The sequence below is a fragment of the Cricetulus griseus genome (assembly GCF_003668045.3).
Source record: "Cricetulus griseus strain 17A/GY chromosome 1 unlocalized genomic scaffold, alternate assembly CriGri-PICRH-1.0 chr1_1, whole genome shotgun sequence".
NCBI classification, from domain to species: domain Eukaryota; kingdom Metazoa; phylum Chordata; class Mammalia; order Rodentia; family Cricetidae; genus Cricetulus; species Cricetulus griseus.
Genome location: NW_023276807.1, coordinates 178,987,535 through 179,013,489, shown reverse-complemented (window position 1 = coordinate 179,013,489; position 25,955 = coordinate 178,987,535). Strand labels below are relative to the sequence as shown.

Below are 25,955 nucleotides of genomic sequence, written 5' to 3'. Positions count from 1 at the left end.
CCCTCAATGGGGGCTCTGCAAAGTCCACCAAGTCTTCCTATGCTGGTCCTGGGCCCTTCCCCATGTGTCCAGGGCCAGAGTGTAACCCTTCATGTGGGATGGGTTCTCAAAGTCCCTTCTTGCACCAGGGAAAAATACTAATCCACCACCTGAGGTTCCCTGGAGTGCAGAGGCCTCCTTATTGACATCTATGTTCAGGGGTCTAGATCAGTCTTGTACTGGCCTCCCCGACAGCATCTGGGGTCGATGTGCTCTTCCTTGTTCAGGCCAATTGTTCCTGTGGGTTTCTCCAACCTGGTACAGACCCCTTCGTTCTTCATTCCTCCCTCTCTTCAACTAAATTCCTGATTTCGGCTCAGTGTATATCTGTGGATGTCTGTCTCTGCTTCCATCAGCCACTGGGTGAGGGCTCTAGTTCCTGGGTGGGTCACGGAAAGGATTGAAGAGTGGGGTGCTAGCAGATTCAGGGAGCCTTCATATTGCTTTCTAGCAGCATGTTAAAGACTCATCATGTCTAAATGGTCTAATCTCATTCTTAGAGTAATTCTATAAAGCAGGTAATTATTTTAACTGCTGCAGAACTCTGGAGGCCCACTCTGGTCTGCATAGTATATTAGAAAACAACTGAGACTCCAGCCCAGAAGCCTGAACTTCCAACTGCCATACTCTGTGATTTCCTATCATTTATCTTATGAAAGAACATGAGGTATCCTTGTATTTAGTGGCCATGATGTATGCAGTTCACACATGAGCCAGGCTGAATATGTTGCTTTCAAGAGTCTTCCCTCATTCTGAATTGGTGTCCAGGCTTCAGAAACCTCCTGCACTCACATCTGAAAGGTGTCTCTATAAAGGACATCTTCTAACTGGCACCCTCTGCCCCATGATGCTATTACTCGTTTTGGAATTCAAATGAGAGTTGGCTTGTTTTCTGTCTTCTTGTTGGATTTAAGAACTTTGATGAATTCTTGATTTAGACTTCAAGCTACCCTGGAAGCAAATTTATAACATTATTGTTGTTCCAGCTAGGGTAACCTAGGTCTACAGTCCAAATTAAACATTAGCTTGCACTGTGTCTAGGCTTGAAACTTATGTACCCAAAATTTACAAAGAGACAATGATGTTGAAATATTTTAAGTACAAACAGGAAAGTTCTGTGCTTGCAATGACAAAACAATTTGATCTAAAATCCCACTGATTCTTCATTTGTTTGTCCCTTCCCAGTGGCCCTTTTTACTCCCAACTTTGAGCAGTCATGTGCCTGAGCAAGTTAGCTCACTCTGTTGGTGCTTTTGATAGCTGTGTATACACAAGCTGTCTCCTTGCATTCCATATCGATTTAATATAGTTTTAATTCCCTAGAGCAACTGTATTTACTAAATAACCTCAAGGTTTGGAACACTAGAATTTGTGCCAGAAAAAAAGATGTGTTAAGTGCCTGTATAGTGCAGAGGAGGAGGTTTTAGCCACTACGGTTATATTGAGGGGTGTATCGTTTCCTCCTACCTTGTGCTTCCCACAGTCCACCTTGTATGCACAAAGTTTTGGTTGGTTACTTTTTATTGCATTCTGGAAGGAACTGGTTTCTTACCATTCTTTGTGATTTCCATCCCGTTTTTCAAAGAGAGAGAATGGGAGAAAAGCTGGGTGCAGATGCTGTCTTTTATGACACAGCTAATTAACGATATCCTCAATCCTGCTTACTCCTTTCCTTGGTCAAAGCAAAAGGATTGAGGAAATTACAGAACAGGGTCTTTACGAAAGGAGCAGAAATGAAGTTTGTCATGTTGGGGGATACCAAACCTGAACACTTATTTCCACATAATAGATCTGTTTCTCAAAATTACGTTATTAAGAAGTAATGATCTTTTGTTGCCTGGATCACCCACTTCCACCACCACCACCACCACCACCACCCACCACCACCACCACCACCACCACCACCACCACCACCACCACCACCAAACACCTTGCTAGCTAATTTGTTTGCAGGCCTCTTAGAGACATTGACGGTTAGGTGATTTCTTGTGGCAGAAAAATGCAGGCTCCAAAGCTTTCCCTCTAACTCAAACGGAACTGTTGTGTAACGCTACAGCTGGTTCAGAGTACAGGTGCACGCTCTTGGCTCCTGCTCTGCCCTGAGGAGGAAGAGGGGGTGAGCCCAATCCAGATCAGGTGGAGGTGGGGAGGAGGAGGGCTCACAGTGGAGTCGCACAGTGTTGCAACCTAGCCCATACCAAATCCCTGGGAGAGTTTCTGGCTGCCCGTATGTCTCTGTAAACAACTCCAGGACCCCTACTCTTGAGGGTGGGATGTTAACCCTGGAAACACTCAGAGATCAGGTAGGGAGCTGAAGGAAGTTCAAGAAGCACTTCCTGTCTCAGAGTCTACAGTTTTTCTTCACCTCTCATGGACCACAGGCTTCCTATTTGAGACATCAGAATTGAAGTCTGAAATTCCTCAAGGTAAGAAGACTCCCCTCCCAGGAAATGGACTCCTCCAATGTCCTTAGATGATTATTCAGGCACTTTCACTTTTCCATATATAGGAGCCACCCGGGAGCAAGCTCTGACCAGCGAAGGGAGTGACACATCTGTATTCCATCCACTCTCTCCCTCTTTGCTCATCCTTACCCTCTTCTCATAGGCACTTAGGCAGAAGTCACCTCTGTGTCTCTGCCACAGACCAGCCTGTTGGTTTTGTAGGGGGAGGAAAAAGAATAAAAGAAACTGCAGGCAAAGTTACAGCACAGAAGTTGTCACCTTGGAAAAGTGAAGTCGAAAAGTGTGACACAATGAATGGACCTGTGGATGGCCTGTGTGACCATTCTCTAAGTGAAGAAGGAGCCTTCATGTTTACATCAGAGTCTGTAGGAGAGGGGCATCCAGGTAAGTAGTTTGTCCTAAGCTCTGAGGCAAGCCTGCCACCCCTAGCCTGTGCCTAGGAAGTCACTTTTATTAGATACCTTAAAAACAAGGTTCATCAGTTGTTGTAGAGACTCTCTCCAGAAAGAGCGTGAGCTAGTTGGAAAGTTGCACCTACCTATCTTGAAGCCTAGGTCCATGAAGCGGCCACTCAGCATCTCAACAACAAGGGCTGGTTGCTATATACTATGTGTATTACAGAACTAAATTAAATAATATGTTTTTGAGTAAAAAATTTCATCTATTACCAGTGACCTATTAAAGTCACCCACTAAAGTCATTGGAGAATGGTCATCAAGCAGGAGCAAGGTGTGCACATAAACCATGCACATATTAGAAAGGAACAGCCCTGAATTCTAACGGGTGTTGAGACAGAGGTCCAGATGGCAAGGATCTCAGAGACACTTTCTGAGACAAGTATAAACTTCTTAAAGAGCAGTGATTCTCAACCTGTGAGTCAGGTCAAAGGACATTGCAACTTATAACAGTAGCAAAATTCTAGTTATTAAGTAGCAAAAATTTTCTTCTGGATTTTTAAGACAGGATTTCTCTGTGTAACAGCCCTGGCTGTCCTGGAACTTACTCTGTAGACCAGGCTGGCTTCAAACTCACAGAGATCCACCTGCCTCTGCCTCCCAAGTTCTGGGATTAAAGGCATGCACCACCATGCCTGGATAAAAAAAATACTTTTATGTTTGGGGGGGGGGGCTCTCCACAACATGAGAAACTGTATTAAAGGGTTGCAGCATTAGGAAGGTTGAGAACCACTGCTATGGAGGACCATTCAAGCATTGTTTTGGTCCCTGAAAGGGGGATGGATTATGATGTAGAGAATCTAGAGACAATTCTCAGTCACAGGACCATGAGTCAGAAGTTTTGATGGTAGGATTGAGGTTGTCAAGCTTTGGGTTACAGAAGCATCACCCTATAAAGCTTGATGAAGGCAAGGGCTGGGACTTAACTCCCAGTGTCCAGTTTGGTAGGTCTTGGTAGAGCCTTAAGAATTCTAATTTGTAACAGTTCTAGAGGTGCTGCTTCTGCTGGCATGGGAGCAAGACATTGAGAACCACGGTTCTAGGAGAACTCTGGGATTAGGCACACTGATTTGAGGACTTAAGTACTTTCTCATATTTATTTTGAGTGTTTATGGTATGTGTTGACTTGTCAACAAGTCTAATTTTTCCCACCTTCCTTCTTTCTCCAAGAAATTTAACTTGAAACTTGGCTTTGGAAGTTTCAATACACCTCAGCTGTGTACCTTATCCCCTGCCCCCCAACTGAAGGCAATCCTGGCAGCCTCCTTCTAGAAGTATTTTTGTTATATCTAGGAAAATTTTTATTGTTAAATCCTAGGGCTTGGAGGCAAGATGCTCCTGGAGTCTGTTGGGCCAGACACGTAGCTAAACATTTCATCACACATGAGAGAGCCCCCAAAACCAAGAATCATTTGGTGCAAAATGTCAACAGTGTGGTTGTTGAAAAACCTTGGGCCAGATTATTATTTAATGTGAGGCTTTATTCAATATAAATAGCTGTTCTCATCATGTTTCTTTATATATCAATTTCCAGATCTATGTATGCTTTTAGATACTTCCCTGGTACCTGACACATACTGGGCAGGTCCATAGTTTCTGAAAGTCATCTATATATTAAAAGAACATACTATGCCCAGAGTAAATGGGTTCTTTGGCACCCAGTGGCTACTTGTCTCAAGTGTGACCCATTGTGCATAGCAGCAATGTGTTTAGTGGACAAAGCATAAAATCTGCCAGTCCACTGACTATGTTGACTCCTTACTGGCCACACTATCAATTTGTCTCATTTGCCATTCACTTTCTACTGTAGATTATGTGTCCAAGTAAGTTGGTTTCCTCTAATGCTTGGTGATATGCTTACTATTTCATTACTGAATTATTCCAGATCAGAAAGATAAAATTCATGTTTCTTATTAATCTTCCAAGAGAGCTAGCTACCTTTAACTGCCTTAAGCCTACTAATGATAGAAACCTTGAAAGCCTGAGCAGACTTCTCAGAAAGAATCCCTTCTAGAAATGGATGTAGCTCAGTGGTATAGAGCTTGCCTAGCATGTACAAGGCTCTAAATTTAGTGGTTTCACCCCAAGCAAGAAAAAAAAAGATTTGAACTGCAATTCCAACACTTGTAAGCTGGAAAAAGGGGAGTTAAGATATCAGGATTACCCTTGATGGTATAGCAAGTTCAAGGCAAACATCATGTGTGACCCTGACGCAAAAATCCCAGAAAGAAGGGGGAGGGAGGAGAGAGAGACAGGAGGACCCTCAGGGATTTGGGAATTATAAATCAGCTATCTTGATGACCTCGTTGGACTCCTAACTTTTCCCTCGAGTTGTTTCCATTCTGGGTCCTTTAAATAAACAGCAAGTCCGGATATCTGTCTGTAGTTTACCTATGAATAGCTTCTAGACATCCTGACAGCTCAACATTGGCAACCATGTAATTTATTTTAGGACGTCAAGAGGCCTTTACTGATATGAGTGGCAGAAGCTATGGACTCACATGCACCTGGACTTAAAACCAGCATCTACCACTGACAGAAGGATGGATGGAACAATCCATCATGTGTTTCATGGTGGTTTCTGAAGGAAAGATTAGAAAGTTTGCCTTTAATGGCAAATTAATCAGTATCTTAGTATTTACTTCTGAGAGCTAAACTTCTTGACTTAGGATCTGAATTCCCAAAGATTATCTCTTGGGGCAGGAGAGATGCTCAGTGGTAAGAGCACTTACTGCTTTGGCAGAAGACTGGTCCACTCGAGCTTCAGGGGACCCAACATCCTCTTCTAGATTCCATGGGCATCTGTGCTCACATAGGCACATTCTCCCACACAGATTACACACATGAATATACACAATTAAAAATAAATCTTTTCAAAAGCACTCCTTTTTTCCCAAAAGCACTTTTACACAAATGGAAAAAAAATACTACACTTTCAGGAAAGAAGTAGAATATTCAAAGAAATTGTGAATCAAAATCAGAATTATAGACATTTTAAGAAATATGACAATGCTATAGTAGCCAACTTGGTGTTGTCATAAAAGTACACATACCAACCAATATAATATTATGGAACTTCAGTGAACTAAAAATGAACTTATCGATACCACACACACACACACACACACACACACACGCATATATATATAATTGGTAATCAGCCAAAGAACCAATAACAAAAACAAAAAATGGGTAAATACTGTCTGAAAACTTAATAGCCACATGCAAAATAATGAAATTGAACCTGTACCTTATACTTCAATAATTATATATTATATACTTTCACTTTAGTAGGTACTTTTCAAAAGCACTCTTAAAGAGCAGACTCTGGACATTTTGAATATTAAGTGAAAGACTATTCATTAAATAGATCTCTCTTTTATCTCTTCATTTGTCAGTAGACACACTTTAGCTGGAAAGCAGGAGTGAATTTGTGTACTCTGTCACTTGGTGATCTACATGTTAGACCATGTGAGTCCTTTAAGGCAAATGACAGAATAACCTCAGTTCCCAGATCCTGCTGTATCTTTGTCAGTCCCATCTTAGCCCAACTATCAGGACATCTGACTTAACAGGAGGCTGAGTGACCAGAGGGAGGATCTGAGAGCTTATTGTAATGTTCTGCTGAACAACAGTGGTGCATGTGGGTCCCCTTGTGGTGTTCTTAGGGTGGCATCATCTACCTGGGGTTGTGTTTTGCATCTGATTGATTGTATCTATGGAAACTTCAGTATGATATTTGTCCAGTCTTACCACTCAGTACCTAATATTACTGATGTTATGAAGGACTTTAGACTATAGCCATAACTTTTCTAGATGTTAGAAATAAGGAATAGATTTGGAAAATAAAAGACTTTTTATTATAATGTAATTGTGAATTACTTAGACTCCTTTTGGGGGGGGTGTTTGAGACAGGGTTTCTCTGTGTGACAGCCATGGCTATCCTAGAACTCATTTTGTAGATCAGGCTAGCCTCGAACTCACTGAGATCTGCCTGCCTTCCAAGTGCTGGGATAAAAGGCATGTGCCACCACCATCCGGCAAATTACTTAGACTCTTAGAAGAGCTGGTTTTGAAATGTATTTTCCTTTTAAGGAATTCTATGATTTTATGTAATGCATGTCATCCAAACTGATGTATGGAATAGAAGACATTAAGAGTTCAAAATATTCTTCATTTCTAGAGCTCATGAGGCCTCATTCCTACCCAAGGAGCTATTATAATGGCAGTTAACAGCAGCTAAGGGAGGGAACATCATTTTCCTTCTGTATCCCAGCCACTGGCAAATCCGCCATGCTTTGGTAACTAACAGGACACCCACAAGCATGCTCATGCAAACAACCCAAGTCAAATGCAGTGGGTCACCCAACAAAATAGCAAAGTAGAGGGGGAACCCATGAAAAGGCTCAGAGGGAATGGAGGGGCCATGAGAATGGGTATGATCAAAATATATTTTATACACATACAAAAGTGTGAGAGAATAGTAAAAACTTCAAAACCTGTAAGGACTCATCTGATAAGATATTTCTCATTTCTGATATTTGAGAAAATATCATATTTATCTTTGATAGGTAGATTTGATAGGCAGACTGATAAAGTGTCAAATTATTTTAGCATTTAACTTTGCTATGCTTAACAATGATGTAATCCATTACACTTAGTATTTGTTCTTATTCAGATAAGATCTGTGACCAGATTAGTGATGCCGTGCTGGATGCCCATCTCAAGCAAGACCCCAATGCCAAGGTGGCCTGTGGTAAGAGACAAGCACCCTTTTTGCTGCAGACTTGAGTATGTTGGACAGAGGAGTTCATGGTGGACATAAAACCATAGATTGATACTCATCAGGTCCAAAGTCAATGTCCTCCTGTCTGCAGGAGTTTTCAAGTGACCTTCCTGTGTTGTATTAGGGAGGAAAAAGATTTCTAACCATGAAACAGAATCAATTAGAATTAGACATTAGAAAAATTGCTACCAAAACTAGAAGAGGACTGGGTGGGAACATGGCCTCTCTAACACAGGTTTCATTAGGAGGGAGGGAGGGAGCCTTTCAAAGTTCTCAGATGATCTTCCAGAGGAAGTGAAGGGCTTGAAATGCTTGAGGCTGTCTAGAAGATTGTTTTGATGGCTCCACATGCCTTGATCCTCCTTTGATTTTCTTCCCTAGCTTGTGGTATGCCCCAGATGTTAAAATAATTTATGCATCCCATTTACCAGCAACCAAGAACAGCAGTTCCATCAACTGTCCATAACCAAACCAAGAGCTTTCCAGAGAGTTATCATTGTTAAATAAAGCACTGAGACTCTTGTCCATACTCATGTCCTCCAATGTTTCCTGGAGCTGCATGTAAGCAAAACACCTTTACTGTTGTTTGTGGGATAAATTCTCCAACATTAGATCTTTGCCTGATACAAGGCCTTGGAACACCACACAGCCAGCTCCAGAACTTGGAAGGCCCAGGTCCATCTTATGACCTTACTAATGGGGCTGCACTAGGACCTTTGCAGTAGCTTATGGATTAGGAAGACCTGGTGTGGAGATCAGAATTCACTGTCATGTCTGTGCTGTGTCTTCTCCTCTGCCAGACCTTCCTTCCTTCTGTAGCGGTCTCTCAGCCCATGTCATGTACATCAGATCCCCATGCTACTCTGAGGGCAAATCTCACACTGATAGCTTTGGAACAAATGATAGCACTTTCTGGAAGTGCCTCTCCACACTATCTTCTTAGCTAGGGCTCTTGCTCCAGTTCTTAAAGCTTCTTAAAATATCTCTGGCAGTAGATATTCATGCAATATTAGTTTTTAAAGAAAAGTTCCTTTTGAGAAAAATCAGTTTGTTTTTATCTCTGGATCATGATCCCACTCATTATAGCAGAGTTCTGCCATCGTGTGTGTGTGTGTGTGTGTGTGTGTGTGTGTGTGTGTGTGTGTGTGTGTGTGTGGTGTGTCTGTCTGTCTGTCTGTCTGTCTGTGTGTGGCATTCATTCATCATGCTCATTATGAAAGTTACATTGTTCGACATTGTCCAAGATAACAGAAGCACTAAATCCTTTGCACAAAACTCAAAGATAATTCATTCTTCCCAAAGCTTCACTCCCCGACAGCCCTTGAAGATGCTCAGTGGTTAGTGCTGGAGTTGCTCTTTTTTTTGACACAGTTATTCTTTCTTAGAAAGTACTCTTCATGAAGCTCCTCCTACCCCGAGTCTTTTCATCTCCATCTTGAGATGTCTAGACCCTTGAGCTTCTGTCTGCTGGCCTAAGACTGTTACCTGCCCTTCTTCCCTTCTAGAGACAGTGTGCAAGACAGGGATGGTGCTGCTGTGTGGGGAGATCACCTCAGTGGCCATGGTTGACTACCAGCGGGTGGTGAGAGACACCATCAAACACATCGGCTATGATGATTCTGCCAAAGGTGAGGATGGGCTTGCTGTATCTGTGTGCATGTAGGTCTCCACTGAGTGCTTCTGTGTCCCAAATGGAATCAAATCTAATCCTTTAGTTGTATAGAAATACAAATTCTGCCAGGAGGGCACACAGCCCATCATTTATCTGGTTCTATGGAGGACTTCAGCTGGTGGGGCCATCAGGTACCTATCCTCTATTGACAAGTCCCATTTAAGGTCCAGCCCTCCTGGTGCTGGCAGAAGCTTTAAATGGAGCCCCTAAATGAAGGGGGCTGCCCTCTAGTGACAACATGCTCCATGCCAAGCACTGGTGCTAGTGTCTATAGATGTCATCTGACTTCATCATTCCAGAACCCTTAGTGTGTTTCTTATGTAAATGAGGATATCCTGGCTTAGAGCAAAAATACAGTGAGATGCCATGAGAGCAGGTGCTCCTGTACTTTCTATTGAGCTACACTGCATCTTGCTATAGATGCAGAGAATGAGGCCTCATTTGCAAGCACTGGGGCCTGATCACAGGTGAAGGAGACAGGGAAATCCATGTTATCACCTATTTCTGGTGCTGTAGGAGTTGAGACCTCCAAGAGAGGTACAGGCCAGGCAAGGATATGAAGGGACTAGGAAGCACCAGGTAATGCAAGCAGAGCTGAGGGCTTCACAGCAGGTGCCACTGCTTAATTCCCTGGGCAGGCCAGGAAACCACCCAGCCCAGGAGTGTATCAGAAGACCCAGGGCATGAGCACCTGTTTGCAAAGACATTCGGTAGTGCTGCCAGTGCCCTTTATCCACACCAGCTTCCTGGATAGGGGTCTGTCTTGACTTCTTAAAGGTTCCACTATAGCCTCTAGCAGTAGATATTCATGTAATTGCAGTTTTGATTTTTTTAAGATTTATTTATTTAAAGAAAAATTCCCTTGAGTTTCTGTTGACCCTCTCTCAATTCCCAGAGGTCACTGTGAGAGACATGTTGACCTTGAGCAATAACAAGAAAGCCCAATTCTTAGAGGTTGGTGGTGTTTTAGAATGGCTGGGAAGAGAAAGAATGCATGCAAGTTAATTTTACCACGTAAGAAGTGAGGGCTTCATAGAAGAAACTTATTGTCCCAGAGAACAGCATCTTGAGATGTTACCATGTATGGCCTTCCCCATTATACTCTAAGAAATCAGTTTATTTATTCACATCTAGGACTTATTCAAGACCAAACCTTGCAAATAACAAAGAAAATTTACATGTTCTTTAGAAAAGGCTAAGTGAAAGAGCCCAATTCTGACTGAATTGTACTCGGTTAGCACTAGGAAGATGTATAATTTAGACTTGATTATGCAAACGGAAAAAGTCTTAATAAACAGAGAAGAGCTCTTTGGCACCTCTCTAAAGACTATTCATTGATTTCTACAAGGAAAACATCGACTGGGGGATGGTGGGAGCGAGGGGAGGCAAAGAGCAAAGGCAAAGAGGGACTTCTTAGCCTCAGATGCCCCAGTTTGAGGTGTTCTATGTGAATCTGCTTTCATCTTATGCAATAAGGGAGTAAAATTGCATCAGTGAAATGTCCAGGTACGATAACTAGGAGCTAGTCAAGTTTGCGTGTGTGGGGAGGAGCCAGAGGAGTAACATTCGATCCAGAGCTACCTAGGGGAGTTGGAAAAGTACATAATGTTTAAGGCTAGCTCTAAGTTTGTTGTCTAAAAGAGTTCTGGCTCCTTGACAGGGGTTGCTACTGTTAGTGAGCTAGCACCCAGAATGCTAGAAGTGTACCCCCAACTCTGTGCTACAGCTTTGAAGAAGGAACCTGGGCCCCAGGGGTTTAACTTTTTTTGTTAATTTATTTTTTATATTCCAATCCCAGTTCCCCCTCCCTCCTCTCCTCCCACTTCCCCCACTTCCCTCCACTCCACCTTTCATCTGCTCTTTGGAGAGGGTAAGGCCTCCTCTAGGAAGTCTAAGTCTGTCCCATCATCTTGTTGAGGCAGGACCAAGACTGTCCTCTTGCCTAGGCTGAGCAAGGTATCTCTCCATATAGAATGGGCTCCACAAAGTCAGTTTGGGCATTAGAGTTAAATCTTGGACTTTTTTATTTGTTCTAGGACCCCAGCTCTAGGAGTCTCTCTGGATGGTTCACATATATAGTGCTTACTATTCAGGATGTTTGAATATAGGAAATATACACATGTACATACATATGCATGTAGGTAAGGCATATAGTTGGGCTTCTAAATGAAAGCATTGAAAAGACTCTTGATTTTCAATCAGTGCAGGGATATACTCTCTTTCCCTCTCTCTCTCTCCTTCTCCCATCCCCCATTCCCTTCATCTCTTTCTTCTCCTTTCCTCTCGCTCAGATAGGGTTTAATATAGCCCAGACTTGCCTAAAACTCCATGTGCAGCCAAGATGACTCTCTGCCTTCACTTCAGAGATGATGGGATTACAAACAGGCATCACTATGGTTTGTTAGTGCTATGATTTTCAAATGGGATTCTGGAGGGTTCATCTGGGATACTTAGGGAAGCAAGGCTATGAGTTGCTCACCTACTGGTCAGTCAGAGTGTCCTTGGTGCTGTCTGGTTTGTGTTGCTGTTGTTGTGGGTTGTCACATTTCTTTGTAGGGTATCCTTTTTTTTTATTTGTTTGTTTGTTTGTTTTCAAGACAGTGTTTCTCTGTGGCTTTGGAGGCTGTCCTGGAACTAACTCTTATAGACCAGGCTAGTCTCGAACTCACAGAGATCCGCCTGGCCTCTGCCTCCCGAGTGCTGGGATTAAAGGCGTGCGCCACCACCGCCCAGCAGGTATCCTTTTTTAACCAAAGTATAAATTGAATACAGTAAAATATATCATGGAGAATATTCTCTTTTGAAAGAATTCTACATGACCATGGAAGAAAATATAAGGTCTTTCAACATCCTGGGCCTCAGCTGTGAACCAGAGGCTACCTCCCTAACACTAAATGCCACATCAGTGATTGAGAAGTCCACCAAGAAACTTATAGTCCTGTCTTGACACATGTCCCCACTCGGCTTGCTTCTGCCCAGGCTTTGACTTCAAGACCTGCAATGTGCTAGTGGCTCTGGAGCAACAATCCCCAGATATTGCCCAATGTGTCCATCTAGATAGAAATGAAGAGGATGTCGGTGCAGGAGATCAGGTATGTCAACTGTGTGAGGGCTGGACCAGTGTGATTTGTTTGGACTGAGCTATGAGCCATGAGGAGAAGCCAGCTGGGTTAATTATACTGTTGGGTGGTATAATCTCTCATCACTCTAGAGATTTGGGAAGAATCACACCTGCAGTAAGCTGAGCACTGCTTTGCTACCTGGAAGCACTGTCAGGGTGTGTGGGAGAAGGCCGTGCTTGCTAGTGACAGATGTAGGCTTGTCTCTTCTTTCCATATTGTTGGAGGTCAGAGGCAATATCTTCCCTTTCTAAAATGCCCAGCAAACATTGTTCTACAGATGGTATCCCCCATAACCCTTGAGCACCAAACAAAATATGAGATTTGGAGAATGTTACTGTTCTGAGCTCTAAGGCAGGTGTTCTACTCCAGGGACTGATGTTCGGCTATGCCACAGATGAGACAGAAGAATGCATGCCCCTCACCATTGTTCTTGCTCACAAACTTAACACCCGGATGGCAGATCTAAGGCGCTCTGGTGTCCTTCCCTGGCTGAGACCTGATTCTAAAACCCAGGTGAGTTGCATCCATCACCTCCTGCAGACCTCCCTACAGGAACTTCAAGTACACCAAATCATTTTGCTTCTGGACATATTTATTTTAATTCATTTCTTTATGATTTCATAGTGTGTGTGTGTGTGTGTGCCTGATTATATGCCATGTTTTCCTCCCCTCTCTCTCTCCCACTTTCATTAAGCCCCTTCTTTTTTTCTACCAAGTTTTCCCTCCCACAGTTATGTCTTTATTTGTGTGTATACCCATTGCACTTAATTACAGTTGCTTGCAGGAGAGTGAGTAGGGGGTAACTTTCTTGAATGAAGGTAATTTACCATTTATTACCTAAAGCTCCTCAGGGAGAGTGGGTGTTATCCTATCCATAATGCAATGTTGATAGGTCCAGCCTCGTGCAGGTATCATGCAGAGCCAAAGCTGCTGTGGATTTATGGGTACAATGCCATGTCATATACGGAAAACAGCATTTCACAACGCTCTGTCCCATCTCCTGGCTCTTCTTGCATCCTTTCCATCCCCTCTTCCACCTTGTTCCCTGAACAAGGGTGTGATAGACATTCCATTCAGGGATAGGCATTCAACAATCACTTATTCTCAGCCCTTGGAACAGTTATGAGTCTTTGTGTTGCCATAACCTATTGCATACAGGATTTTCTCCAACCAAGGATAAGACATCAGAAGTTTAAGAATATAAATCCAAATTTAGAAAGTAGCTTGGAATTATGTCTACTTAGTAAAGCAACAGTAGTAGTAGTAGGTTTCCCACTCAGGCCTGTGTTCTCCCCAGCCATGGGCTTTTGACTAGGTTTACAGCACTAGGCATGAATTTCCTCCTGAGGAGGGAGCCTCAAATCTAATTAGAAAGCTGATTACATCTCAGTCACACTATTTTTTAAGATGAAAATATTCTATTTAGGTACTCCATTTGGAAAAGAATCACTATTTGAAAACTCTTTCAGGATAAATGCACTTCCCATCCTAACTCTAATAATCAAAATTATTATAAACATATTTTAAAAATCAGATCAGTTTAAAATATAGGTTTTATTTTTATTTTGTTAGCATATGTAGACTTTGATAATTCTTCTACTCCAAGAAGACTTACTTCTTCACCAGTTTCAGACCTGGTAGACCCTGCCTTTATGTGCACACAGGTCTGGCCTCCCCACCATGAGCAGACTGCCTTTCTGTGGCCTGTTTCCTTGTTTTTACCCTTGACATGTCCAGTGGGTCCTGACCTCCCTCCTCCACACCATGTTGAAATCTATTTCTATCTGAAGGACAATGATGATGCAAATGAGCGCACACATGGCACTCCTGTATCACTCTTCACTCTCTCGATGGCCTTTGGCCAATAGATACCTGCCCTGGCTCCTTTTCCATGTTCCAAGTTTGATGCCCCAAGGTCTTGGCACTTCTTCCCTCACATGTTTTCTCCCTATTTTCACACTCTAGGTTCATAAATCTTCCATTGTGGTCCCTCTAAGACGGCAGCCCCATTTCTTACTCACTTTGAAAGTTCATGTGCTGAGAGCCTACCACATGCTGCTCACTGTCACCTTTTACTCAGCTGAGGACCGACCAACATGTTCCCTAGTACTGCTTGGTGCCATCTGTCTCCGTGGTACTGTTATCCCATGTTTCCTCAGATGATCATTCCTCTCACCACAACCCAGCCTTTCCTGGGGTGGTCCCCATTCCACCCAAGTCAGCAACAGTACTCTATGTTCCTAAAAGGTTCTCCCTGCTTGAGAACTACAGTTAATTTTTCCTCTTCACCATCTCTTCAGAATTCCCTGTACTTGCTACTTCCTCTGAGAGGAGGGCAGAATCCACTTGTTATTCCAGCATTCATGGTATTTCCACCATAACTTTCCTCCGTCTGCACCCTTCTCCCAGCCTCCACTTTATTGACATCATCCCACTCTGGTTATCCTTGGATTATATGGCTCGTACCACATCCTTCATCTTATTTGGGTTCCTTTTCTGGGGACAGAAAAGCCCATATTCTTGTGAATGCCTCTCCTGACCCCACTAGACAGTCTTCTCCTCTCATGCATTTGTATATAACATGTGTCTGTGTTTAGTTACTCCAACCACCCAGATACATCCTTCTTTGTAGGGGAAGCTGTAGCCACGCCTACATAGGGGCTGGCTACAGCTTCCCCTACAATTCCCCTAGCCAGCCCCTAAGTAGGCGTGGCTACAGCTTCCCCTAAACTTCTTGGTGAGGTGGGTAACACACTGAGCAGAGGTCTCACACTGGCTCCACCTAAGGCAAGTGAGTGTGCTTATGGCACCAATAGAACATTTTATTAGGGCTTCCTGTGCTATTCATGTGACTCTCAAGGTGGAGATGGGGTCACCAGCATCTCTCAGGCATTGTTGGAAGTTATGGGACAGGACAGCTAACATGTAGACTGTGCTGGTACAAAAACAAAGGGCTCCAAAATGTGGAGCTCTACAGAAAAGACAACCCCAGAGCAGGGGTGGGAAGAAGGCAACAGCCATCTCCTCTACAGCCACTTTGTAAAGGATTTCCACTGTCACCTGTGTTGACTGCAGCCAGGATGAGTCTTTCCACCTGAACAAATTGCTGCTGCTGATATTGAGAATCAGGGTGGCAGTCCAGTGGCTATTTTTGTACCAGGTCAGAGCTCCGTTTTCCATAGTGTATTTTTCCCCATATCTGCTGACATGGCAAGATAAGAGCAGAGCTCAAGCCCTTCGCTCTGCCTCCCCGTTCCAGGAGTTCTGCAAGGATGCAGCGTATTTGCCTAGTAGAGATGGAGTCATCAGGGCTCAATTGACAACAGCCAAGGCTGTATGAAATAACTTTGATCCTAGAGCTTGCACCTGTCTCCACCATGAGAATCCACTTTAGCTCCCTCTTGCGGAGCCCTATATGTAGATCATTCTCATGTGTGGATAGTGCAGGATTTAAGGGTGACTCCTCAATGATTGTGCACTTGCCCATCTCACTAGGGTCAGATGGCAGGTGGCCAGGGTTTTTTCTCACTCCTTCTAGACCTCACTCCATTGCTTTTTGGACCACCAGGACACAGAACAGACGTCTGATATGTATCCCATTGGCTATACTTTATCTTAGCCAAAAACTGAAAAGTGACAGATATCTTTGGATGGCTGTCTAAGGCACCTTGGGTAGGCAGAGACATTACTGCAGCAGGGCCCCAGCAAGACAATGCTTGCAGCAGGGTCCTAACTGGGCCCTAGGATGGAAAACTGTTCTATGCCTGTTGGTCAGTCAGCCAGATCCCTACTTCAGTATTTGGCATAGGCACACTTCTGAAAGCATCTCATGCCCCTAAGCTCTGTAGATACTGCTCTGGTGGGTACATATTGTCTCAGGCAGCATGGAACCTATAGCTCAGCATATGATTCATGGCCTTAAGTAGCAACTTTCTTCTAGACAGAGCCCTGGCAATCTTGTGTGTCATCTTGATCACTGTGTTTGCCTTCTGGAACCCAAGTTTCGTTGTCTACAGAATGGGGCAATGATGTCTGCCAATCTTTGGGTTGGCTTCTAGCATACAAAGGTTGTTCACTCATTGCTGCTTTCTTGACCATTCTCATCTGCTGCTCCCCTCCACCAATCTTTCCACTCTGCAACCCAGGGGGTCCTACCTGCTTTTCCTTGCCACCTAATGTATCAGGTGCCCAGTGACATGTCTTAGAGCATGGGGTCTCTAGAGGGCATTTTGTCGATGCTACAGTGGCAGTGACAAGCTTTGGTATAAACCCTGCAAGGTTTGGCTCTTAGGTATTTCACAAACTAGCTGTGTGATGTCAGGTGATTTCTGATCTCGTAGTTTATCTCATTTGTGAAGTGGGGGCTCATAACACCTCCTCACTGTGATGTCTTAGATCTAGACATGGTGTAGGTGAATGTTTGAGGGGTTTGCATGGCTTTCGCTGCAGGGACCCTATAAGCAGGATCCTGACCCCCACCCAAGTGGACACCACTTTACCACTTGACCTTCTTTAGGCAAAGCACAAAGACAATGGGGCTTCAGAGCTTGCTTCCCTTCTAGCTAAAGTGTCTTGACTAGAGACTCTTCATCCTGTCCCTACAGCTGGCAGTTTCCTGGTCCCAATGCACTTCTGGGATTCCTCACTGAGAGTAGAGGGCCACTTGCCAGGCTCCTCTTCTCTGTCTCAGAAACTCAATATATGCCAACAAATATAGCCTTGGTTAAAGATCCTTCTTGGTCTTTCATATTCTAAGACCAAGGTACCCTTGTCTCTGCCAATGACAGGTGGCCTGTGAATTCCTTTTTGCTCATGGAAGTGGGGGGAAGTCTGTGGGAAGTGCCAGAAGGGTTTTGGCTAGAGAGGGTCATTGGCACTAGCAGTCTCTTGGATAGAAGGAGAAGATCTAGTTACCAGTTGAAAGCCAGTGCCACATGAGTGTGCCTTTTACTGTCGTCTGTAGTATTGGACAAATTAACAAATGTAAGCATGTTCCATATTCATTCTCCAAAGAGCCTTTAAGGATAAGGGGACTCACTTGGCCCCTCAAGAGCTCAGCCTGCCTCCTGGGAATCTGTGCCTGACAACCATGTGGCCTTAGCTTAGGCCTGGTGGGCCTCACAGTATCTTCCCTGATGGACAGGTAACAGTTCAGTACATGCAGGATAACGGTGCAGTCATCCCTGTGCGCATCCATACCATCGTCATCTCTGTGCAACACAATGAAGACATAACATTGGAGGCCATGCGAGAGGCCCTGAAGGAACAGGTGATCAAAGCTGTGGTGCCAGACAAGTACCTGGATGAAGACACCATCTACCACCTGCAGCCAAGTGGGCGGTTTGTCATTGGAGGTCCTCAGGTGAGCATTTGTCTCTGGGTAAGGGCGTGTTGCTGGATATTGGTGGCTAAACTGCTTGTGTCCCAGACTACACTGATGACAAGAGGTAGTTTTGAGTGGCATAGAAGTGTCTGCCCATGAACTCAGTGTGCTCAGTGAATGCTGGCCTACATTTAAGATACTCTGTATATCTGTTAATATGTAAAAAGGGGGATATGTCTATAGGAGTCTCCACTTAATGCAGTCACGTCCTACTACCCAGCCATCATGCCTGCCCACAGCTACCATCACCTCTCCGTAGCACTTGTTTATGGCTGACCTTCCCAGGCAGCACTTGCTGAATATGAGCTATGGGGGTCTTCAGCTATTGCAGGCAGGGCAACAGAGCTGGAGTTTTATAAAATCTGTCAGAGTGGTTGCTCTTTCTCCTATATGCACACAGAACTGGGGAGACAGGGCTTGGCAGAGCTGAGGGTGTTGTCACAAGGCTGAGTGCCTATCATAGGTTCTGTAATCAAACAGTGTTGGTGTTGGGCAGAAAGAAGATTAAATTTCTTGTTTTCTTGAAAGAAGTCTTGAGATATGTGAGTGTGTGAAGTGAGGATCTCTGAATAGGATTAGAGTAACTGGATTCTTGCCGGATGGTTAAATTTAGCCCCCATCAAGGTGAATTCCTGAAGGGAATTCACAGAGCGCATTTGTGCAGTGAGCAATGGGGGCACTGGCCAGAACTGCAGCCCCAGGTTATATTTTTTGCAGTACAATTCCTGCCACCAGGTGTACTGCTGTTTATGATGAACTCAAAAGCAAAGGCATGACCCCAGATGACCTCTGGCCTGTCTCATGCACTTTCCAGTGAGGCTTTGACAGGTTCCCTGATTTTCATAGCTGCTCAGTGCCAGGACTGGGACAAGAGCTTGGAGTTTCTGCCTGATTAAAAGGGGCCCTTGGGAATGCCAGTGACTCAGGGCATCCTTTTAGGGGGCTTCTGCCCCACCCAGCATTCAGAGTCACTGGTTCTCATCTCTTTTCCATTTGTTTCCCTTTACAGGGTGATGCAGGTGTCACAGGCCGCAAGATTATTGTGGACACATATGGAGGCTGGGGTGCTCATGGTGGCGGAGCCTTCTCAGGAAAGGACTACACCAAGGTGGACCGCTCAGCAGCTTATGCTGCCCGCTGGGTGGCCAAGTCCCTGGTGAAGGCTGGCCTCTGCCGGAGAGTACTTGTTCAGGTAGGTTGCTCCTATTCCCTCTGAGCCTTTCCATCCTTGCCAAAGTCCCCAGTCCATCCTGGAGTTAGGAGATAATGGCTCAGTTGGAAAGCCATCTATTTGCCATTGATGGCAACTCATTTATTGCACTGACCACTATGGCTGGCAAACTAGGGAAGGACAGAGCACACCTAAAGACAGAAGGGCTGCCAGGCAGGAGAGATAGGGGTCCTGTTAGTATGATCCCTGCTGCTCTGCTCTGTGAAATATCTCTGAGGGCCCCAGTCTCTGAGCCAGATCTTTCTGGAAGGTGTCCTATGCCATTGGTGTGGCAGAACCGCTGTCCATTTCCATCTTCACCTATGGGACTTCCAAGAAGACCGAGCGGGAGCTGCTAGAGGTGGTGAACAAGAACTTCGACCTCCGGCCCGGTGTTATTGTTAGGTAAAAGTGTTATCAAGCTGCTTGTTGCATGGAACCTTGCCACTCCTACACCCAGGTGGACACCTGAACACAAAGGGCTCTAAAGTCTCTTACAACAGGAGGGTCTCAAGTCCTGGCCCCTTAGCAAAGTGCCTGGCCCTGTAGCACAGTCCATGACCCCAACTTGGGTTGTCTGGGTTTCAGCTGAAGGAGGCCCCACAGATATTATCCCTGGTGTGGCCATCTTTGAGCAGCTGGGGCATCTCAGGCCAGATGGCTAGGAATCTTGTAGGCATATCCATTCCTACAGGCTCTCATGGCATCATTATTTTCCTGTTCTTGCCTGAGAGAGCCCCGGCCTAGGCAAAACCATGGAGTTGAAAGTTACCCCAGGGGTGGGTTGGGGTGTGTGGTGTGTTTGTGCTCAGCTGTCTGTGACCTTGGAGCCTTTGCTTCTTAACCTGAACAGGTCAGGGCTGTGGTGGACATAGGGTGCAGGTGGGGGTGGGAAAGCTCTCCTAGGACCACCCCTAGAGCCTACCTTTTCCCATTTAAAAATGATCCTTGCCTCCCTTGACTGCAGGGACTTGGACCTGAAAAAGCCCATCTACCAGAAGACTGCGTGCTATGGCCATTTCGGGAGAAACGAGTTTCCTTGGGAGGTCCCCAAGAAGCTTGTATTCTAGAGCTGGTGGGAGGTTTGGCTTTGTTCCATAGTCTCCTCTTTGCCAGGATCTCAGTTCCCAGGTCTCCTAGCCTCTCTCAGAGTGCCCTCTCTGCTCTTACCCTCAAGGCAAAGCCAGCTTCTTCTAATGTTTCTCTGTCCAGCAATCTGCAAATGTCTCATGAATGACATGGCAAGTGGCTATCTGGTGTGAAGTTATCAGATTTCCTTAAAACAATAGTCAATATTCTCTGTTTGTTCCTCTAACAGCAATGTCGATTTTGTGAAAATGTCACCATGCCAGGCATGGAGTCCCTCCCTTACCTTCTTCCATAGTCTGAACCTGACTAGGCCATCTCTTCCTCCCTCCTGGGTATGTGCCCAGATGAGTATATTGCACATATCCCTGGCTTTCCCTTCACATTTGCAGCTAGAGCTCCTGAGCCAGACCTTTTTCAAGGCTCCTCTGAGACTGGGAATCTTCCACATATAATATGGTCAGTGTCCCCTGAGCATTTGCACTGTGTGAGGGACTGAGCCGTGTTTTTTTCATCACAGTACAATAAGGTGGCATCCTTATTATTCACATTAACAGATGAGGAAACTGAGGCACAGAGAGTCCACGAAGCTCTTACAAGTTCCCATGGCCACATGTATCAGAGCAAAGAAGTAGATTTGGGGTTTTGACTCTATAACTGTCACATCTGCATCCCAAACCAGATGTTGGTCTGAGTGATGACCAAGTGGATTGGCTTGAGGCTGTGGCCTCTTATTTAGGGCCTGGGCATCCTGGAAAGTAGGAAATGAACCCAGTGGGTCTTGGTGAGTCCTGGACAGTGTTCCAGGAAGTTAAGATGGAAACCTATAAGTGTCTCATTTGTTCTGAAGAGAGTTCAAGGCAAGCTTGGTATCTTGGCCTGTCAAGCTGGGCTGGAGTTTGGAACTAAGAAGAAGCTTCATGGTCTTAGCTCCCATCATTCAAAGACATGAGGTCTAATCATAGACAGGTCCCCATGTGTTTCCCTCCCCATTGAGGAGAGGCAGCTGCTTGTTCCAGCACAGGCAAGCAGCCTCTTATAGTGGACCTTGCCCCCCTCAACACTTGCTTCTTCCCTGGACCCTCATGCTTACTCAGTCTAAAAGCTCCTTGGGAAGTAAATGATCAGGTGCAGAGTCAGCCTCCAAGCAGTGGACAAGCTACCCAAGATCTCATGAGAACGGGCTCTAACCAGGTAGCCTTAGCGGTGTGTGTCTGTCCACCAGGGTCCTGGAAACTATATATGCTGTTCCATCATGATCAGCACCACCTATCCAACCTCTCCCTAGCTGGGACCTCCCCACAGCAGACCCTCTGCCTCCTCCCAGGGACATGGGTTCAGGAAGGGATCTGGCTCACAGTGCTGGGAGCTGCTGGGAGAAGGGTTCAGCAGCTTTATCAAGGAGCAGATGCCTTGCATCTGTGCCTTGACTGGACCACAGAGACCCCAGTTTTTCTCTTTCCACCATGGTGAGGAATAGCAGAGGGGAAAGTCCTAATGGCCAAAATATCTTGGAGTTGTGTGTGGCATAGAAGCCTGGTTCTCTCATAGGGTTCCTGGCTGGCTGCCTGGAGTAAAGTTCCTCATAGCAGACAGAAGGATGGGTCTGCAGGTGGCTGAGTTCTGTGACTTTAGCTATATCTAAATAAAAACTCAGAATTGTATACTTCCCCTAACCCTGAGACTAATGAGACTCCTTTTTTTTTTCAATGTTTCATAAGAAACAAAGCCAATATGTTACTATTACCTGATAGTATGGTGAATAAAAACTCAAGGAGCAAGGTCTCTGTGTTTTCTGTACTTGCAGCGCGCGCGCGTGTGCGTGTGTGTGTGTGTGTGTGTGTGTGTGTGTGTGTGTGTGTGTGTGTGTGTACTCATGCATGTGCATGTCCAGGGGAGGACACTGGGTGTCCTGCTCCATCATATTCTGCCTTATTTCCTTGAGACAGAGTCTCTCACAAAACCTGGAGCTAGACTGGTGGACAGAAAGCCCTAATGATCCTCTTGTCTTCACCCGCCCCCCCCATGCTGGAGTTATAGATCTGCACATGGCCACACACAGCTTTTTTAGACGAGTGCTAAGGATTTGAACCCAAGTTCTCAAGCTTGTATAGCAATTGCACTTATCCAAGAAGAGACCTCCTTAGCCCCACTATGCTTTTTTTCTTTTCTTTTTCTTTTTTTTTTTTTCAAAACCTGAGCTGCTTCACTGTGAAGCACTTCTTACTCTCCCACCCCCAGAAAATCTGGGTACTGTTTTTAGGATTACCCCAACCTTGACCTTTATGGGACCTTTCCCAACCCCCTGAACTAATGTTTTCTCACTGAACAGCTCCTTTGCTGTCACTGAGTTAGATGCTCCATGTCCCTTTGAGTTAGAGATACTTAGTCATTCTTCTTGAGCCATCAAACCCTGAGGCTGTGTTGAAGGAGCTATGTAGGGAGCTGGGACCTATGCAATTTCCTAGGAGGAAGTGTTAGGGAAGGAGTCAATTTTACATGTACTCTCATGCAGGCTGAGTGCATGTCTATATTTTTCTTCATTCCCATCACCTGGGTACCCGGAAGGACTGGGGTGTAGCTAAGTCCCCAGCCTACTGAGGAGAGGAGAGGGCTAGGAAGTTGGCTTAACTGGGGAGAAAAGAGAAGCAACAGCCAAAGACTCAGGTTTTGTTTGTGCCTGGCTCTATATCTAGAGCAGCCTCTAGGCTCTAAAGTCTAGGGGGATAGTCAACTCACGGAAAAGTGATATAGTCTGCAACAATCTCTGTGAGCAGCAAGACCCCCATGAAACATCTGGGGATGCTTATTTGTGGGAGGAAGGATTATGAATGGAAAATGGAAAACCACTACTAAAAGAAGTGAAGAGATCAAAATTTCAGCTTGGGTAGGAGAGCAGCTCATGAAGTTCTACCGCCTACCCAGTTGGCAATTGGTGATGTTTGGAAGCAAGGAGCCAGTTGCCTTCAGGGATGCAAGCCCTGAGGGGCTCCAGTAGATGGTCCTACACGCACACAAATACAGGTAGCACTATGTGGAATTAGTGTTTTTTTTGAGCACATGAAGTTGGGACAAAATAGTGGTGGGGTATAGGAGTGAAATTAAAGGGGAGGGAAATGGGTGGATTTGTTCAAATTGCATTGAATGCATGTGTGACATTCTCAATAAAAGAAGAAAGAGGGGCTAGGAAGTTGGCTAATGTGCTTGCTATGCAAGCAGCAAGTAAAAGAACTAGAGTACAGATCCCCAGAATCCAGGTTCTAGGTGGCAGCCCACTTATAACTCCAGTACTCAAAAGGTGGGGGCAGGGGATTCCCCCAGATCAAGATGGCCAAGTAGACTCTACCAACAAGCCCTGAGTTCAATTGAGAGATCTTGCCTTAAGAAATAAGCTTGAGAGTGATTGTGGAAGATTCCCAATGTCAGCCTCTACTTGTGTGTGCACATATGCACACACACATGGTCACATACATAAGGACGTGCATATTCACATTCCACCACACACAGAGACATATGCAAAAAGAAAGTAAGAAAGAATATACTTTTGAGCTATGGAGCTCTTAGAAGTCAAGACTGTAGCAAAATATGGTTGTCTGTTTTCTATCACTATGATAAAACACCATGACCAAAAGCGACTTAGTGAGAAAAGATTACAGTTGTAATCCATCCTGTAAGGAAGGATTCCTGGAGGAAGGAACTGAATTCATGGAGGCATGCTGCTTACTGGTTTGTTCCTCATGGCTGCTTCAGCCTACCTTCTTTAACGAACCAGGACAGCCCAGAAGTGACACCCCCCTCCATGAGTTGGGACCTCTCACAGCAATTGTTAGTTGAGAAAATACCCAAAGGCTTGCCTATAAGCAATCAGATGGAGATGTTTCCCCAACTGAGGTTTCCTTTTCCCAGATGACCCTAGTTTGTGTCAAGTTGACAGAAAACCCAAGCAGCACTACAGAAGAAGCAAAGGAGGTTGTGAGGGGTCCCAGGAGGTGGGTTGTCTTTGGAAGCCAATACTATGAGAAATACCGCTATAAGTTTGATAATTTGAAGCTTAGGAAGGTCTTGGTGGGCCAAATCACTGCTCTCTGTGAGGTGCTGTGTAATTTCTCACTTTCCTTCAAACATGTTTTGTGAATTATCAACATATGTTACTAGTTCAAAATAGTTTAGTTTTAATTAGATAAGTATATTTTTTCTCAAATTGCATCCCAGAACTATTATAAATTTATAGAATTTAATAATTTGTGACCTTATCCACATTATAATTTCTAGAATACAAGAATCATTAGTTTTAACTAGGTGACTGTTAATATGCATGTTTCTAAATATGATGCCACTATCTGGGAGCAGCTCAGCCTCCCAGAAAATTCTAGGCTCCTGCATTCCTGCTTAGTGAAGGGAACACAAGAGGCTCTTTGTAGCTTTCCATAATTTGATTCAATCATGATCGGATCAGATTGATTTTAAGGAGTGTATGTGTATGGAATAAGGGCCCAGGGGAGCCCATCAGGATACTGTCCATGGTAGGCACTGAGCTCAGCTTTTCATAGAAGGAGAAAGTAAGTAGTCTTTGGAGTTCTTCAGCCTTTCTTACCCTCATTAGAGCATCTGGGCCACAAGAGCCAGCCTCGACACCACCACCATCCATATGGTCACATCCTCAGAGCTTCAGGCTAGCCTGTATGGAGTTTGTGGTGTCTGCAACCTCAGAACCAAAACATGTAAGTAAGTGCTGTTGAGTTTAGTAGCCTGGCTGAAGCAAGGTGAAGGGTGTGAGTGCTATGTGCACATGGACAAAGAAAAAGACCAGAGCTTCTAGGTGACATGGAGTGATATCTTGTTTGTACTCTAACAAATAAAGCTTGCCTGAAGATCAGAGGGCAGAGCTAACCACTAGCTAACTGTAGAGGTCTGAAGGTCTGTACAGACAGACAGGAAGTGATATGTCTGGGCAGAGAGAGGAAGTGATAAGCCAGGAGGAGACAGGAGCTTAGTCTCTTTCCGACTGGGAAGTTAGTGAGATAAGGTGTGGCTGTGGCTTGCTCCTTCGTCTCTCTGATCTTTCAGCATTTACCCCTTTATCTGACTTTGGGACTTTATGGTTAAAATCTACTAGAACTCATGCTACAGTGACATGCTGGGCAGTCTTGAGACCTGAGGCCTAGGCAGGATCAACCCTGTAAATTGAAAGGTCAATCTGAGTCTTCCCTAAGGCTTTGGTTATTGTGGACAGACAGAGCCTGCACCAGAGTCTCCTGGGAAACCTAAATAGAGCTTCAGAGGCGGAGGCAGATGAGGTGTGAACCAGGCTTCAGAACACGCAGGCTGTGCCATCTCTGGGAAGTCGTAGGACAATACTGAGACTCAGTTCCCTCGTGTGTTGCAGAGAATACAGACCGATCCTGCTGGAAGGTGGGTCAGACATGGATGTTGAAGACACAAAGGGTCTGTCTAGTATCTAGTACTCTCTAGAATCTTGTACCTAGTACCTCACAAGCAGACCAGAGAATATAGTGGTTTCCCTTAGGCTTCTCCGGGTGCATAGCCCAGATCTGCCCTCTGTGGGGAACAGAGATGGACAGGCAGCCAGAAGAGCCCTGATAGAGGGAGCCACACAAGAACAAAGATTGCTGCCTGTCAGACGAGGTGGAAGGAGAGCAGAGGTGGGAGTGAAATTCACTAGAAGGCTGAGTGAAGTAACCTCACCTCCAACCTCGTCAGGCCTCTGTGGATGTGG

The 25,955-nt window shown here is 44.9% G+C and overlaps 1 protein-coding gene across 1 annotated transcript; it reads left to right on the top strand.

The window, feature by feature from the left end:
* The first annotated feature begins 2,794 nt into the window (after positions 1-2,794).
* Positions 2,795-20,202, top strand: Mat1a (methionine adenosyltransferase 1A). The gene is made up of 9 exons (XM_035452108.1): positions 2,795-2,888; positions 7,638-7,715; positions 9,251-9,373; positions 12,397-12,509; positions 12,909-13,052; positions 17,683-17,901; positions 18,932-19,114; positions 19,404-19,537; positions 20,100-20,202. Exons 1-9 carry the CDS (start codon positions 2,795-2,797, stop codon positions 20,200-20,202), a joined length of 1,191 nt encoding a protein of 396 aa, XP_035307999.1.
* The last annotated feature ends 5,753 nt before the right edge of the window (positions 20,203-25,955 follow it).